The sequence below is a fragment of the Myiozetetes cayanensis genome, unplaced genomic scaffold (genome assembly GCF_022539395.1).
Source record: "Myiozetetes cayanensis isolate MyiCay16 unplaced genomic scaffold, myiCay2020 scf14, whole genome shotgun sequence".
NCBI lineage: Eukaryota > Metazoa > Chordata > Aves > Passeriformes > Tyrannidae > Myiozetetes > Myiozetetes cayanensis.
In genome coordinates this window covers 13,958,407-13,975,323 of record NW_026087048.1, presented here as the reverse complement: position 1 = coordinate 13,975,323, position 16,917 = coordinate 13,958,407, and the positions used below count along the sequence as shown (strand labels likewise).

The 16,917-nt window shown below is 46.6% G+C and overlaps 1 protein-coding gene across 19 annotated transcripts in view; it reads left to right on the top strand.

Annotated features, from left to right (window-relative positions):
- AKAP13 (A-kinase anchoring protein 13) overlaps positions 1-14,354 on the top strand; it is a 212,696-nt gene extending 198,342 nt beyond the window's left edge. For 13 of the 19 annotated variants that reach the window (XM_050309179.1, XM_050309185.1, XM_050309181.1 and 10 more), the window contains 9 exons: positions 227-406; positions 1,140-1,304; positions 2,420-2,488; positions 3,402-3,472; positions 3,982-4,026; positions 5,192-5,242; positions 5,575-6,024; positions 7,778-8,090; positions 8,926-14,354. In XM_050309179.1, coding sequence (XP_050165136.1) covers positions 227-406; positions 1,140-1,304; positions 2,420-2,488; positions 3,402-3,472; positions 3,982-4,026; positions 5,192-5,242; positions 5,575-6,024; positions 7,778-8,090; positions 8,926-8,975 — 1,394 coding nt within the window. In that variant the 3' untranslated portion in view covers positions 8,976-14,354. The remainder of the gene's footprint in view (positions 1-226; positions 407-1,139; positions 1,305-2,419; positions 2,489-3,401; positions 3,473-3,981; positions 4,027-5,191; positions 5,243-5,574; positions 6,025-7,777; positions 8,091-8,925) is intronic. The other 6 variants (XM_050309182.1, XM_050309189.1, XM_050309183.1 and 3 more) reach the window with 3 other exon arrangements.
- The last annotated feature ends 2,563 nt before the right edge of the window (positions 14,355-16,917 follow it).

Here is a 16,917-nt window from a genome sequence, read left to right as displayed (position 1 = left end):
TTGTGGCTCACCTTCCCTGCATTATTTTTGTTCTGAGCCTGTTGGGTGCCACTGCTGTGCATGGATTGTGCAGGGCATGGTCATGCTGTATCAGTGTGTGCTGCCAAACCCAGCACATACCGTCAGGTTCCACTAGATGGGGCCAGCATCTCAGGAACCGCACAGGTTTCCTTGACGAAGCTTTTATTTTCTGTCTTCATCTCTTGTTTTCTGTTCACCCCCACAGAACAACTTCAGCAGAAGGATAAGCAAATCCTGCTCTTGCTGGAGGAGAAGACGAAGATCTTCCGGGACATGGCAGACAGTTCTGTGCAGGAGGAGATGCCAGGCTCCAGGCTGCTCTTCAGAGCCAACACAGAAGAGGCTCCGAAAGGAGAGGCCATTATGAAAACGGCAATAAATGAAGGTGAGCCAGTCAGGTGACATGTAAATTACAGTAACCAACAGACCCTTCAGTGAAAGAATCAGTTCTCAAGCACCTGTTTTTCAGGGGAAGTCTTCTCTTTGTCAAAATAACAGCACAGATGAGGCGATACTGCTACTCACGATATTGTCTCAGGGACAGGTCATGAGGATCAGGAAAGGAAGCAGATATTAATGGGTGTTGAAAGAAGGCAGAAAAGTCAGCACAGAGAACAACCATGCATTGAACCTGCTTTGGGGTCAGAAGCAGCACAGTATTTATCCTTGGTTGAAATTTGGACCATCCAGGCTTTTTGCTGTGCTTCAGTCTCAGCAAGATGTGAGAGTGGGACTTGGGTTCCAGCAGGCACTTGTGGTGCCTGCAAGGGACAGTCAAGTCCATTGACAAAGGCAAGGGTAGATGGAAACTCAGTCAGCTTTCCAGTGTGATTTTTGAAGAGGCTAAAAATTATTAGATGGTGTTTTCAGAGCATATCAGGTTGCCTGGAGGAAGAGAGGGAGGTGGAAGCCTGTGCAGAGCTCCAGGAATTGGAGTTAATGGTCAGGCAGACTGAGTTTTTGCAGGGGCAATGTGTACTGTTTATACCATTGTCACAGAAACACAGGTTCTTGGGCCAGCCAAGTGTTGTGAATTTCTGACCTGAGCTCAGGCACTGATGAAATAGCTCACAAGCCTGAGGTGGCCTTTAACAGCGACATTGTTGTTTTTTTATCAGTTGAACTGCTGCAAGACCTGGTGAACAGGAGCCTGGGCACTGCCCTCGGACAGCAGGTTACCAGCACTGCCATGGAACAGGAAGGAGGAGTTGGCCCCATCTCTCTTCCTAGAAGGGCGGAAACTTTTGGAGGATTTGACAGTCATCAGATGAACGCTTCCAAGGGTGAGTCGTTACCTGTGTGCACATCAGCATTTTTTCTTAATACCTGTCGTCATATCCTCTCGCTTCAGAAGGACTTCAGCTGGTGATTTGGGTTTCACAACTCCTCTCCAGTAATAGTTGATAGATTAAATCACAGATTAGGAAAAAAGCCTACGTACAGGTAGAATGACGGTACCTGAGAACTTGTGGCTACACAGGGATTAAACATCTGAACTCTTTACTCCTTTCTCTCTGTGTTCTCTCTAACTCATCCTTACTCTTGTGTGCCACATGGAAGTGTTTGGCTTCTCAGTAAATTAGTTTCTTCGTGTTATTATTGTTGTATCTACAGCTCTGTTCTTTGTTCTTCACTTATCTTCCAGCAGGAGCCTGGTGCTGTTGCATTTGCAAATGGATGAGGATATTGCTGAATCGAACACCTTCTCCCCTGTCTCTGCGCTCTATGCATTTGTTTTCCACCTACAACTGCATGTGTTATTCCTGCAATTAAGTCTCTCCCAAAGAAATGTGTGACTATTTATTTCAGCTGCATAGTTGGCTGCTTCCCAATGCTCTCTTTCTTTGCCCAAGTCATCAGAAACTTCCCTGTCCTCAAATTCCTTTCTCTGTGGTCTCGCTCACGCTCCCAATACAACCAGTTTTGCTGTGCTGGTGTCTGTCTCAGCACTGGGATCGTTGGACCTCGTCTGACCTCCTGCATTAAAGGAGCAGTGTTAGCTCCAGACAGTCAGACATGAGAAATATGTAGAGGCTTTCCCAGCCCTATTGGAAAGCTGCAAAGCCCTTCACAGGCCTTGTCATTATAATGACAAATACATTCACACCGGAGGGGTTTGTTTAGGGTTGTGCCTCTCTGTTGCAATGATGAATGGGGCAACCTCAGGCTGTTTGTTGCCCAGCTCTAGGTTTTCTGTAGAAATACCCTCTTCTGAATTAGATTGTAATTCAGTAGTTCTAGGGTCTTGGGAGATTCGGGGAAAAGAATGCAGGGCCTGTTTGTTCAGCTGGAGACCAGGAGGTATGAAACCTGGCATTCACCTCCAGTTTTTCTGTTCACAACCTGTGAAACTTCAGGCAAAGCTTATAACCTGACTCCCCTTCGTTCTCCCCTCCAGCAAAGCAGAAGGGAGGTGTTTCCTCCTGCAAAGAGGTGGAAGGTCCCAGGACGTGGCGCAGGAGAGAAGGTCTGTTAGGAGAACTTGAGGGTCAGCCTTTAATAGCAAAGCCTGCCTGGGGGGTGGGGGGGGAGAGGGCCTTTGCACTAGGTATGGTGTCTTTCACACTGATGCAGATTCAGGTGTATGTAAAGTTGTTTACCATTAAAACAGTGGCAGTTGGAAGGTTACCACTGCAGGTGCAGGTTTTTCCCATGGGCTGCATCTCAGCTGGCAAGGGGAGTACAGGAATCTTGGCAAGAGCTAGAGGATGGAAGGTCTGTGTGACTCCTTTGCCACCCCTGAGCGGAAAGGCAGCACAGGGGGAGTGTTACAGTCCTCCTGTCCCCACAGATCAGCTCAGTCCTGCTTGGGAGCACTGGTATGAGCCTTCCAGGGGGAAGTTAGAAAGAGAAGTCCAGTGTTCCTTTGAAGATCCAGGTTTCTGATAACTGAGGTTAATGGTAAATTGTTAGCATAGAATTACACAGGGTGTCTCAGAGCAGTATCTGACCCAGATGTAAATTAACTTGCACAAGAGAGGCATTGAAACTATACCTGCAATAATATACCCTGATATGATTCTGTTATCATCCTCCATCTGCTCTTACTCTGCCTCATGTCTTCTCAGCAAGTATTCCGTGGTAGAAGATGGCAGTGCAGGGGCTAGAAAGAACACCAATTGATAGCAGTGTGCTGAAATTATCAGCACGTTCTCTGAAACCAAAGTCAATCTTAATCTAAATTCACATCACTTTTTCTGGTAGTGCTGATGTGTTCTGTATATTTAGGGAGCAAATGCATTTAGTTGAAGTGTCAAGAGCTCTGTGTCCCCTTTTCTGAAACATTTGAGTTTCCTGTATTAAATGTCTCAGACTTCAGCAAGTTCATCCATGGTTTAGGATGTTGAATAACCAGTGTCAATGCTGGCTTCTTCCTTTAGGTGGAGCGAAAGATGAAGGCGATGAGGCTCAGGACCTTCGGAGAACAGAATCAGACAGCATTTTGAAGAAGGTATGGCTTGGTTTATCTGTCTGCTGCTGCTGAGTTCAGATTGCAAGAGAGTCTTGAAAAATGCCTAAATTTCTTGACAATTAGAAATGTCCTAGTAAGTTAAAAATGAAATATAATTGCAAGTATGCAACCAAAACTGCTTTGCTATAGCTAAAATCCTGACTTGAAAACTAGTGCAAATCAGTTTTATTCCTCAGTGGCACAAGTTACCTGCCATCTGTCTGCAGAACAGCCAAAGCATGTGTTTAATTATGCATCATCATTGAAATGATAAGGTCAGCTATAACCTTGCACCTATTCTTGCTGCAGATCAATCCATCACATAACTACAAAATGTTGCCTAATTAACATTTAATTGTATATGATTTTAACTTGCCTGAAAAACAGCGTGTGAATTCTTTCAGAGTGGAAGGTGGAGGGGGTGTTTAATGGGTACGTCATTAGTTCAGCTAATTACATTTGCTGTGATTTCTCATTGTCCTCATATTAAGTTTGTGATCTTGTCGTAGGGTGGAAATGCTAATCTGATGTTCATGTTGAAAAGAAATAACGAGGTAAGAATTGATTCCGTTGCTCAGCTGTTTCCTTCCTTTAAGTGGGAAGAGAATTTGTCTCAATAAGTGATAATGTAGAAGAAAACACATTTCATTTGCTGAAGCGCATCTAGACTTTTAAATACATTAAGCTGAACCCACTGTGTCATTTATTTGTTTAACCTTGGATGTTCACGCAGGGAATTCACTGATTGTCATCTGCTTGCCAGCAGGATGATATGTGCTGATTATAGGCAGCAAGGGTTAATTACCACCAGGATGCACAGGGCTGTATTTATTGTGCATCTGCAGACAGAGAGAGTTTAATTTTATGTTGCAGGTGCAGTGAATTGGGGCAATTAGATTTCTATTCTCCCTTTGATACACATTCATAACTTCCAATTAGCATTAATGGCACAATAAGAAGCAGCTCTCTTAATACTGGCTATCGCATCACTACTGCAAATACTGCAGTGGTTTTTCTTCTTTAAATAACTGTAGGATATGAGAGATTCAGAGAAAATTTTAGCTAGGCTAAATTTGGGGATAGGGCATCAGTCCAAAGTAGGTTGCTCTGTGTTGATGCACAAGGTGTTTGCATTTACCTGTATTTTCGGAGAGCCTCCAACAACACACCTGCTGCTCTTGTGTACCTGCTGTAGTGCAGCTTTTCTGTCTAATGGCAGTAGGACTTGTATGGGTCAGCTGATGGAGAACAGTACAAATAGTCCACATTCATTTTAAGATTTCTAGGGGTTTTTTCACCCCTTGAAGTTCTTTTCCTGAAATTTTTAAGCGAACTGTTGGGTTTCATTCCAATTACTCTTGCTTGTTCCTAAGCAAGCTGATGCTGTGGGAAATGGTTTGCAATGACAAACGGGGACTTCCCATGAAGTCTGTGCCACAAAGTCTGTGCCACAGAAGTGCCTCTGCAGATGTTTCTTCAACTGCTGCACTGACAGCTAGGGAAGGGAGGGAGGTGATGCCAGGCACCTCTGGGAGATGTCCAAGGGATGTACTGGGGGACGATGCAATCATTGCAGCAGAAGAGTGAGGAAAAGGAAGGTGCCAGAGGGATGGCTGTACAGCTTGTCAGACCGTAGTGGGTCACAGAGGGAAGGAGGGTGCTGTACACCTGCCCCAGCACCCAGGGAGATCTAATAGCAACGCTTTTGTTTTCTCGCAGCAGGTCCTCCAAACCATTACCAGCCTCCATAAGCTGCTCAGTGCTTTGCAGGTAGGCTTAGCCCTTCATCCTGCTTCTGCTTGCTGTTTGCCCGAGCTGCCAGTCGTGCTTCACCCCTGTCTGCCCTTCTCCTCTACCTGTCACATCCCTGCATGGCTGGATACTCCACAGCAGCGTGCTGGGAATGTGGGAATGAGCTGCTCACCTGTGTTTGGGAAGATGCTGGGGGAGATGCTTTTCAGCATCCTGTGCTAGCCCAGCTGTAAGGCAGCAGTGCCGTGCTGTGAGTTGGTGGGAGACAAAGGGGTTCAGTTCAGCACCCTGGGGTTTTCAGAGGTGAACCTCTCAGGATGCTGTAGTGATTTCTGTGCCTGCTCTCCCAGGGCGTTGTGCTACAGCAGGACACCTACATTGAGGACCAGAAGCTGGCTCTGAGCGAGAGGGCTCTGACCCGAAGCTTCTTCCGGCCGACGTCGCTGCTGGAGCAGGAGAAGCAGCGCAACCTGGAGAAGCAGCGCCAGGAGTTGGCCAACCTGAAGAAGCAGCAGACACAGCACCAGGAGGAGAGGCGGAAGAGAGAGAAGGAGTGGGAAGTCCGGGAGAAGGAACTGGCAGAGCAGGAGGCCCAACTGGCCCAGCGCGAGGAGCAGGTCCAGAGAAGGTGGCAGGAGCTGGAGCGGGAACGAGAGGAGCTGCAGATGAAGAAGGCTGCCTACCAGCTCGACCTGGAGAGGCTTCGCACGGCACAGAAGCAGCTGGAGAGGGAGAAGGTGCAGCTCAAGCAGGATATGGAGCGATTATCTCAGATGCGGCAGGAGCCTGACCACAACCAGGTAAACGATGCCAAGGGCCAGGCTCCCCGGGAAGCAGAGCCCTGCAGGGAGCTCCCAGCCAGCTCCTGGGCCAGCTGTATGCCTGCAGGGGTAGACTGGTGCCAGCCCAGCCCTAGACACGGGGGACCTGGTATTTCACACTGTCTCTTTCCTTGCGTGTGATGTGCAGAGCTGTGTTTCTTGCACCTCCAGAGCTGCTGAGGCACTGCCAGTGTTGGTGCAACGTGGAGTATTTGGGATGCCTGGCCAGTGCTGAGCAGTGGGGGGCCACAACAGCCACCACTTCTGTGTGCCATGTGGTGGGGGATGGCAGAGAGGAGGTGGCTGGCTCCTAGAGAAGATGTCCCAGGCAATCCCAGGAGGCTGATCCTGCCTGACATTGGCCTTCACCCCATGAGGGCAGAGCTCTGGGGCACAGTAAGGCAAAGGAGACATCTTTCTCAGAAACAGCCTGAACGTTGCAGGTTACCTGCACCCTCCAGCTGTCACAAAAGCCTCTTGTGAGGCTGATAACTGTGGGGCAGGGCTGTTTGTGTGCTGACATCCATCTGCAAAAGCATTCTCAATATCTAGCAAAGAGATGGGCATTGTCCCTGTCCTGGAGAGACTGGGCACCTGCAGTCCGGTTGTGGCTTAGTGAGCAAAGGTCCCTGGCTCTGCTGAGAAGAACCTTCTGGTGCCTGGCTGCCCACAAGCACAAAGACACCCCCCCCTCCCCAGATCCTGCTCTGTGCATTTTTCAGCAAGCTGGGGTTTGTTTCTTTATAGCTGTGCAGCAGTCTGGGGGAGGAGAGCAAGCATCGTTGGCAAAACATGGGCTGAATTTCATCCTTAAGCCTGTTGATCATTTGTTTGTTTGTAACTCACTGATTCTGACTGTAATTAGCTTAGAGCTGTAGCAAAATTAGTTTATAAATGTTGGATTGCCAAATGGAAATGATTTTTGGTGCCTGAATGGACTAATTTTGGAGCAGTGCGCTCTGAAAAGCTAATCACCAGAGGAGGGCCTGCTCCCTCCCACCCAGTTCCTGATCAAGCCAGAAGTTTTCCGAGCAGCCAGTGAAGCTGTTCCAGCATCAAGCACACATAGACATGTGAGGGGCATGGATGCTGTGGGAAAGGCTGAGAGGTAAAATACCTGCAAGGCTTAAGGGATTTAAGAGAAGGAAACACCTTTTCGAGGCAGGTATCTTACTGACATTGCAGAGCTATTAATAGAGGGTTCAGTGAGGCTTTGTTGGGCTGTTGTTTTGATCTTCCCTTTGAATGTGCAAGCTCAATTACATCCTGAGACAGCCGTTAGGAGAAAAAAAAAAAAAAAATCGGGAAAAATGTTTTTGCTTTCATCTTTTGCTTGGGAAGGCTTCCTTTGACACATGCTGCTCTGGTGTGCTGGCGTTCCCCTCCCGGAGAGGCACACTGTTCCTTGGCCTCCTGCCACCATCTGTGTGTGCAAACGATGCAGGGTGAGTCTCGGTAGTGAGATCTTAGGGAATATTTGCCCTTGGCTTGTTGATACATAGCATAGTACATGTAGGAGCAAAAGATAGTGGAGTGTTACTCTTTATATGCATCGTTTTTTTCATCTTAAACAGGGAGGGCTTTTCTCCTTTGCTTTGCCTGGATAGGGACAATGTTTTAGCTGGTGAATGGGCTGGATATTCACAAGAACGATGTCTGTATGAGTGGTCTGGGACACCTTTCCTATCCAGGTTCTCTGTTGCCTCTTTCATAAAACACTTTTCCTTTATAGGTTTCCAGTCTACATGAGAAACTTGCAAGAGTCTCCTCCCAGTCCAGCATTGATGAATCCTCCAAGCAGAAAAGCCCTTCCCTTCCTAAACAAGGGCACTTTGATGCAGAACTGTCTGTCTCCCCCAAAAGGAACAGTCTTTCAAGGACACACAAAGAGAAAAGCACTTTCCATTTGCTTAGCACAACAAACCAGACTAACAAGGCAGCTGAGGAACAGACCCAGATGCCTACTCGCCTCTTCAGTTTAGCCAAACCAAAGGAGAAGAAGGAAAAGAAGAAAAAGGGCAGGGGACACCGCTCCCAACAGTCTGGTGAGTGTTAGGGGAGGTCACAGGTGTGTTTTCAGGGTTGCTGAGCTGGCTGTTTTCTTTCAGCCAGCAAACTTGAGGAAGCACAAAACCTATCTTTAAATGTGGATGGTAACACAGGGATAGAGAAGCTCATCTGTGATGAGTGGAGTTCCCAGCTTGAAATGACCTTCTGGGGGCTTTTCTGCCTGTTCCACAGTCCCTGGTGTTGTCAGAGGGACACCTTCTCCTCGTTGCTTCTCCCCTTTCCCGTCCCATCCCGAGCAACTTCCACAGGCTGAATTTTCAGTTTATTTTTCAGCATGCTCTGTTTCAAGGAGGAAAATGTTCTGCTCTGGTGTCTGTGCTTTCAGGAGCTGCTGCTGGGGTGCTCCTGGCTGTTGGAGCTCCTGAAGCATTGATGTCTTCTTTAGCTCTGTGGTAGTTTGAAAGCGATAGCCACAACCCTTCTGATGGCCTCTCCCTTCCCCTCGAATTGGTCTGTCTTACCTCTTGACCTGAAAAAAACCAAACCCCATGCAGTTTTTTTGTCTGGCAGTTTTGCATCGCCTTAGGACTTAGATCTCCACCTCAAACCTCTGACCCACATGAAATTTGATCACACACCCTCAGCTGACCAGCTTTATCCATGTTAACTCACTGATGCTTTCCAACTTGTGCACAGGGAAGCTCACCCATTACAAGGTGTGATTCATGGCACCTCAGGGGACTGAACATCTTCTAAGGGGTCCAGTGGTTTTGGCAGACAGTGGGGTTTCTGTGCACATGGAGTCCCGCTCTGCCTGCTCTGTGCCTGTGTTCCCATAGTGATTCTCACCTGTTGTTTCTTGTGCTGCAGATTCTCACTCGTCAGAAGCACCTCCAGAGGGTGAGGAGATCTTCTGCTGAGCACAGACTGTTCCTGTGGTCACTCGTGGCATTGGCACCGTGGACATCCCCCTGCCTGTTGCACAGCAGCAGCTGGTGCCTGCGCTGGACAAGCATCTGGAGGTTTTAAATAAAACGTGTTATGAAGTCTGTTAAGTGGTGGATAAGGGCCTCTCTCCTGTGGTTTTGCGTGAATTCTCACCACAGAGGCTGAACTGCACAGCAAACAGTGCTGTCTCTCTGTGCAAACCTTGGGTTAAGTGAATTGGGATCAGACATTTTCAGTCTCTTCTTACTGCTAAAGGATGAGAGAACATAGCCTTAAGGGGTCTGTGCCTTCAAATTCCCTTTTTCTGGGGAACATAACCAAAACCAAGCGTTTAGCAAAAGATTAGGACTCTGCAAATGGTGCGTACACACTGGCATATATAGATATACTGTATATATACATATATGTATCTATGTATCCACTGGGATGTGCTTACAGCCAAGGTCGGCCCATGGGCATAGATGATACCTGATGACTTTCAGGGAGCGTGTAGATATTAAATATCTTGCCCTTACTGCTCTGATTGTAACGCCAGTGACCTGCACACCCCTTTTGTGCTCATGGTTTCACAAGGGTACCTTACATCAGGAAGCAGTAACAGCGTTAAAAAACAACAACTCAGAGGAAAAAAAAATAAAATCTAAAAGTCATTCTGAAAGATTTCCATGGGGCAGAGGATTGAAATGTCAAATTGTTTCCAGAGCCAAGTAGAACATCTTTGTGTATGTTGAAAATGGTGCAGAAAAGAGAAATTTGGTAGGCTGGTGAGGTGATCCCAGGGAGCCAGAACAGACAGTGTTCAAGTGGGAACAACTCCAAACAACCTTTTTTTCACACAGTCACTTTGAGCTCCAGCTCACTCCTTCCTGAAGCAAAGATTATCTTTTTTGCTGGAAGAGTTCTCCAGTTGCATTTGACATCCCCATATAAGCCTAATGACTTCCTGGGGGGATGGCTCAAAAATGTGCTTTTAGGGACCTTTGTTCTGTTATTTGTATTTTTCTTAGCCCATTTTTCGTGTTACCATTGGGCTTCTGTTTCCCTGGATTATGTCAGCTTCCCTTGCTCCTTTCTAAGGCAGAATGAGACAGCAGCAGTCTCAGAGCACTTCGGTGAGACATCGTGGGTCAGGGGCCTGTGTGCTGCGAGCAAAGCCAACTCCAAAGAGATGGCTCCTATCCCTATGTCTGTACAATACCATGCACTTAGTAACCATTTCTGGGGAGAAAAATGTTCTCATGGACAAAACCACTGTGGGACAGGTCCAAAGGTCCAGCGTGGCAGGTCACTGTGGGCTCTAGGAGTGAAAGTGTCTGTGCATCCCTGTGTTGTCATCAGCAGAAGGGGAAGGTCCGAGGGCAGCTCTCCCTGTGCCAACTGAGGTGTTTGTACAGCTGTTGAATACAGGGATGTGTTCAGTGGGGGAAGAGAAATGCAGAGAGCCACACTGTTCTCCAAAATTATTGTTCTTCCAAACCCTCTCAGGAGAGCTAACTCAAGTGGATTTGTAAATGATTACAAGATGCCACCAGCTTCAAAATAGCTCAAGGGTTTGCTCAGAGTTTGAAGCTGTCAAGTGTATTTCCTTTCCTGAGTTGTTTTTTTTTTCTATAAAATAACAAACCGTTTCTCTTCTTGCACTGTTGTTTGATTTCAGTTTGCTCTCTGGCTTCTGAGGAGCTGGTAACCCACAGCAGTTTTCAGAGTTAGTGCTGATGAGTATCAGCAGTGTTGATGGTGAGGTGGATGCTTAGGCTGGGCTGTCTTGGTCAGTGCAGGAACCCTCAAGCACCTGCTTGCTTTTGAAGCTCTCTACACTATTAAGACTCAAAAAAAAAAAAAAAAGAGGAAGAAAGGAAAAAGGTTTGAAATTATTTGTATTTTGATTTTTTAAAATATTATTTGGTGCTTGTTCTTATTGCAAGCAGGGCTTGCAGAAGTATATATCTTTCTGTTTATTTGAAAGAGTTCTTTTTTTTAAAAGGAGTTTACTTGGTTTTATTTTTTTATTTCATTTTGCTTTTGTTTGGGGGATGGTTTGGGTTTTTTCTCTTTCCTCCCCCTTTTTTTTCTTTTTCTTTTTGTTTGTTTGTTTGGGTTTTTTTGTTTTGTTTTCTTACCAAAAGATTGGTAAACCAAATATTCTTATCTCCCTGGTTCCTACAAAACCAGGGTTTGGGCAGTGCTGCTTTGCAGCTCATGCCATGCCCAGAGTTACACAATTTCAACTGAGAGCTTTCTTTAAGGCGGAGCATCTTTGGGCCAAAAAAAGTTCAGAAAAAAATGCAGTGACTTCAGACAAGGCTTCTCCTATCAGTTAGTTTCCTTGTTTAAATGTTTTGGTTGGGTTTTCTCATACCTTTTGGAGGCAAAGAAAAAAGCAAAGCATGGAGTGCCTTGCAGTGATCTGAGGGTCTGGTCACTTCTCTGGGGAGATGGAAGGAGCTCCTCTCCTGAACCCCAGGGAAGCTGAAGGAGGAATGTGCTGGTGGTGTGGTGTTACCTTTTCATAATAAACCCACCAATTTCAGAAAATAGCTTCTGCTCTATTATTTATACATCTACAAACATGAATATGCCAAGCTGAAATTTTTGGAAACCAAAGCAGTGCATGGCTCATTTGCTGTTGTGTGAACAGCCATCAGGGCCCCAGTTTGCCTGAGAGTTCCCCTCAGTCTGGAACAGCTTTTGCCACTATGAGCTTTTCATTTTATCCCACTGTCTTTTCCCCAGTCCCAACACATCTTGGATTCACAATACAGGAATGTCCCATGGCTCTGAGAAAGGCATCAAAAGGCAGATGTGTGACCCAGGGCAGCAGGGCTGAGCCTCTGCCTGGCTTCACCATCTCTCCTGACCTGTGCAAATCAAAAAGAGCATTCAGTGCCCCAAGTGAAAATAATATTTGCTAAGTGATCTCCAGAGGTCCCTGTGGTTCCTTGACAGAAGCCACAGGTGTGAGTCAGAAATACACTGACCAGAAATCATGTATATCAAAGCTGTTTGTGTCTTAAACTCTGGTGGACAGACCTTTGTCCCTGGAGGATGTCTGTTACAGTATGATTCACTTTTTTGGAATGGAGCCTCTCCTCCCACACTGCTTCCTTCTTCTTTCACCTTTAGGAAGGTAAGGGCTTGTTTTTATCTCTTCAGCCTTTTATTTTTCCTCTCTCAGGTTTTCTTTGGAAAGGCTTGGCATAAGTTCCCAGAGTCAGATTCCCGCTCTGATCCTTGCAGGTTGCCTTGGGTTGTCTGCTGGAGTATGGTCCCAGCTTTAGAGCACCAAAGCCTTTCCTCTTCCTGGCCTTAAAATTGCATTTGCTCCAGTTCCACACCTGGCATCCATCCTGAAGTTGTTGAAAGCTTGTTATTTCTTCAGCCCAGCCTGGTGCTGTGTCTGGTTCCCAGAGCCAGTCCCTTGATCCCATTTGGAACACCCAAACCACCTTGTTTTGTATTGGCTTCCTGGGACACAGAGCAGGTTCAAAAATGTCTGTGCAAAGCCCATGTTGTTGGAGGGAGAAGAGGAAACCCTGTTTGTGCCAGTGTTTCATGGAGGGCAGAAATCAGATTTGCTTTTCCTAGGCTTTTCTTGGCCTGGTCTTTGCCACTGCCAAACAGGAGGGATTTCAGTGTCCAGAGAAAGTGGGATTGTGGGCTCAGATGAAGTACAGAAGTGGTCAGTTTTAGCTGGGGGTGTCAGAATACCCCAGTGATAGATAGTAGCTGTAGCAAAGGGTGTGAGGAGACTTACTGGAGTTGTGTGGGGTTGACCTGAGCTGCTTTTAAATTAAGTGATCATCTCAACATGTAACTTGATGTCAGTTTGATGCCATAAAGCACTTTAAATGGAACTGGTCTTGTCCCTTTTTGTTTTGGTTACCTGGAAACAATCAGTTTTGCCATTGCTCCTCCCTCTGTGTCTCCAGCAAAATCTGAACTGCAAGTAGGCGTATTCCTGGTTTGGTTTGGCTTTACCCTGAGAGGGGAGGAAGGGCCAAGTTTCTGGTATCATTTTTAGACCAAAGTGGGTATCAATCTGACTACAGTCCCACTGCAGATGGGTTGAATGGCAGGACAAGAGAACTGGCTTCTTTTGGCTCAGGTGTATCCCATGGGAAAGCCCATGCCAGCTTCACCATCACCTTCCTCACAGCAGGTAGGGAAGCAGTTCCACCAGTGGTTTGCCCTCTGTCTCCTTTTCCCTGGAGAAGCTCAGAGCAAAGGAGATGTCGGGGGGATACATCCAAATAAGTGAAGTGAGGCCCTTTCCATGCACCAAGTTATTTACTGTCCAGGCTTCTGGGAGACCTCTCAGGTGCCATCCCCAGGGCAGGAGCTCTCACCAGTGCTGAGGGTGGACTCCTTCCTCCTGAGGTGTGACCGCTGCTGGGAAGCACAGTAATGCCATGAACTTGTGTGGATTTGTATTGCCCTTCAAACCAAGAGCATCCATAGAGTCCAATCATCTTTGCACCTTCCTTGAGTTACTTGATCTCGCAGCTGTTGCTGAAACACTCAGTTCCAGTCCTTCCAAATGCCACCAAGTCAGAAGCGGTTCTTCAGGTGCCAAATTCCAAGGAAGCTGTCTGGGATATCTGTGGCACAGAGCAAAGGAGGACTGGGCAGGGGGCACAGGAGTCTATCTGCTAAAATCCCACAAAACATTCCTTGTTAAACAGAACTCTGGAAATTATTCTGCCTGCTGGCCAGGTTTGGGAATTTATCATAATTTAGGGCACCCTTACAAATAAAAATCACCCCTGCTGTGCATAACTCCTATTTCTTTTGTCAGAAGGGGCAGCAATCCATGACTCTTCATCTGGTGATGCAGCTAATTTTTAAAATAGGCGAGCTGAACTGGCTAAATCTCCACACCTTGTGCTCCTCAGTGATGGGAAGTGTAATGCTAGCTCCCTTCCCACCTGCATTTCCAGGGCTCCGTGCCCTTCCTTCCACATGCATTGCACTGACACTGATGCTTTGCCCAAATATATTCAGCTTCCATTGCTTGGGGGGAGGGGGAACAGGATAACATTCACTGCTTTGCATACAGCTATGAGCTTTGTATGTATTTAAGCTGTCTATAGATATCCATCCTTTCCGTGCTCTGAAGTATTTTTACTATTTTCTCTATTGATATTAAACACTGACTCAAAAATAAAATAAAAAATAAAAAATCTTATGTCCAGTTCGGTTCGCCTATGGTTAAAGTTTAGCCTGGTGTTTATTTTGTACTAATATGGAATGCACTTGGAGGAATTCCCAGAACATTGAGGTGTATTATAATAACCTGATATACCTCTGCTTTTGGTTTGTTTCTTATTAAAAAAAAAAAAAAAAAAAAAGAAGCTTTGCATTTTCATGTTGAACCCATAAAAAAAAAAAAAGTTGAGAAATAAGATTTTTAAAGAGGGTAAAACCTAATTTTGTTGTATGTTAATTTGTAATTATGTAAAAAGTGAGCAAGTTGTTGACTGTAAAATTCATTTTTTTCTGTAAGTTACCGGAAACCATTAGGTTTTGTAACAAGCTTTTATTTATCTTCCTTTTTAGCTATCAGCATCAACATCTTGTGAAGTCATTCTTTCTCTAAATAAATTTGATTTCGAGTCTGAGTTTTCTGCCTGATGTATTCCCACACCTTTGGTATTTCTGCTGTTGACTTTGTTGCACCAAGTCTGAATGAACAGCCTTAACCTTAACCTGTGATCAAATGTTTGCATTGTCTTTATCATCTCCACTCTGGTCTGCATCCACCGGACTCTTTAAGTTATTTTCCTCCTCTTAGCAAGATTTGCATTTTGCTGAAGGACAGATGGCCACAATGGTATTCAGCTCCTTGGGTTCCCCCCCGCCACATACAGGGCTTTTCATCCTTTTAGAAGAGGAGGAAGTGTCACAGCTGTTCTCTCCACCACTTCAGCCCTGGGAGAGGAGATAAATGGGAGTCTGGGGGCTGCATGTGCTGGTTTATGGCACAGAGTTTCTGTAACCCCCTAACATAGCTCAGTGTCTCTGGCAGATCCTAGACACCGGGGGTTTAGCTCATTTGGCTGAGAACTAGAGATGCTATGTGTCCTCACAGGACAGGATCCGTGATGCAGTGTGTGCTTTGTGTGTTTCCACATCCCCTGCAAGAAGAGACCCAGCAGAAATGCTGTAGCCAGTGTCCAGGTAGTTCCTCTGCCCTGGGGAGGTGATGTTAGGAAAGAATTCTTTACTGTGAGGGTGGTGAGGCACTGGAACAGGTTTTCCAGAGCAGCTGTGGATGCCCCGTCCGTGGCAGTGTTCAAGGCCAGGTTGGATGGGGCTCTGAGCAACCTCGTCCCTGCCCATGGTCAGGGAGGTTGGAACTGGATGGTCTTCAAGGTCCCTTCCAACCCAAACCATTCTGTGATTCTGTGGTAAGGTACACGGTGTTCCCAGTGCCCACAGGCATCAGTCCAGGCAGGAGAGGGTGCCAGAAGTACAGAGCCAAAGCAGGGTTTGCTCTGCAGCATGACGAGAAGTCACAGAGGACCACGATGGCTGGAGTTTCCCCACCACTGATTTCTTTTACCTGTAGAAGTGATCACAGATGCCCATGTACCACTAATCCTGCGCAAGACTCCAGCTTCCTCTCCCCAGGCAGAAGGAGCAAGAGACCTGCACCCTTCATTCTCTGTGTATTGATTTTGAGTCAGAGGAATTGCTGAGTTTCCATTTGTTTATTCACTTCTGTTCAGAGGTGGGATCAGGAAGGAGAGAGGATGCTTGAGGAAAATCGGATGTGGGACACTTCCCTGGAAGTGTTCAAGGCCAGGCTGGATGGTGCTTTGAGCAAACTGGCCTAGTGGAAAGTGTGGAAGGGGCTTGGAACAAGATGATCTTTAAGTTCCCTTCCAACCCAAAGCGTTCTGTGAATTCTATGTATTGATCAAAGCCTTCAGGCCATCGACATGAACTCTGCTTGGGGTGCTGGGTTGTTCCCTAGCAGGCATTAGGGAATGCCAACCCACCTCCCGTTCCTGTTAGCCTGCAGGGCACTGTGTGTTATTTTCCCCCTCCTCTCAGCTGTGTTACACGTGCTGTTCTGAAAACCTGAGTCCTGTCAATGTACCCAAACCTACGCCCTGTCACGCAGCACTTGCTCTGAGACAAGCAGCTCCTGGGCGTGAGACAGGAGATGAAAGAGCTCATTTATCTCGACGGCTGCTCAGTAGTCCTGGTTTTATTTGCATTCCCATGCGTCCCAGCTCACCTATTTACTGAAACTAATAAAAGCTTTTGCCAAACCATCCTCTCCTGGGTATGGCTTTTAAAGAGCACGTTTTCCTGTGGCCCCTCTTGGCTCTGCAACTTGGATGCATGACAAAAGCACCTCTTGGGGCACCCCCAGCCTTTGTATCCCTGCAGTAAAACAACAGCAGCGGCTGCTGCAGTTGCTCGAGTGTGAGATGCTCCTGCAGTACAACAGGCATTGGTGACGGGAGGAGGGAGAGCACATTTACTGATGACAAATCATATGGAGAAAATCAAATCGTTGCTGAATCAAGCTCCTGCCATGGAAAGGCCACGGTACAGGGCAAATCAGGCACTGTGAGCTTCTCTGGTCCTGCCCAACACACACCAAACCCCTCTATTTCCATCAGCCAAGGGGAAGCCTGGGCAGGGAATAAAAAATGCCTTTCTCAGAGGAGGAAGCAAAGGGCCCTACTGCTCTGGGCCATCTCCATTTGGCAATTTGACTATCCTAAACCAGCTTTTCACAGTTTCATCTGCTGTCCATACTCTGAGCCATTACATCATGGCTAAGATGATGAAATGGATATTCTCCCTAGATCATGTCAGTTAATTATTTTTGATGATCCCCAAGCAAGAAGTGTTTCTGAGCATCCCAGGCTTCTTGCCCAGCCTCGGCCTTTTCTTAGC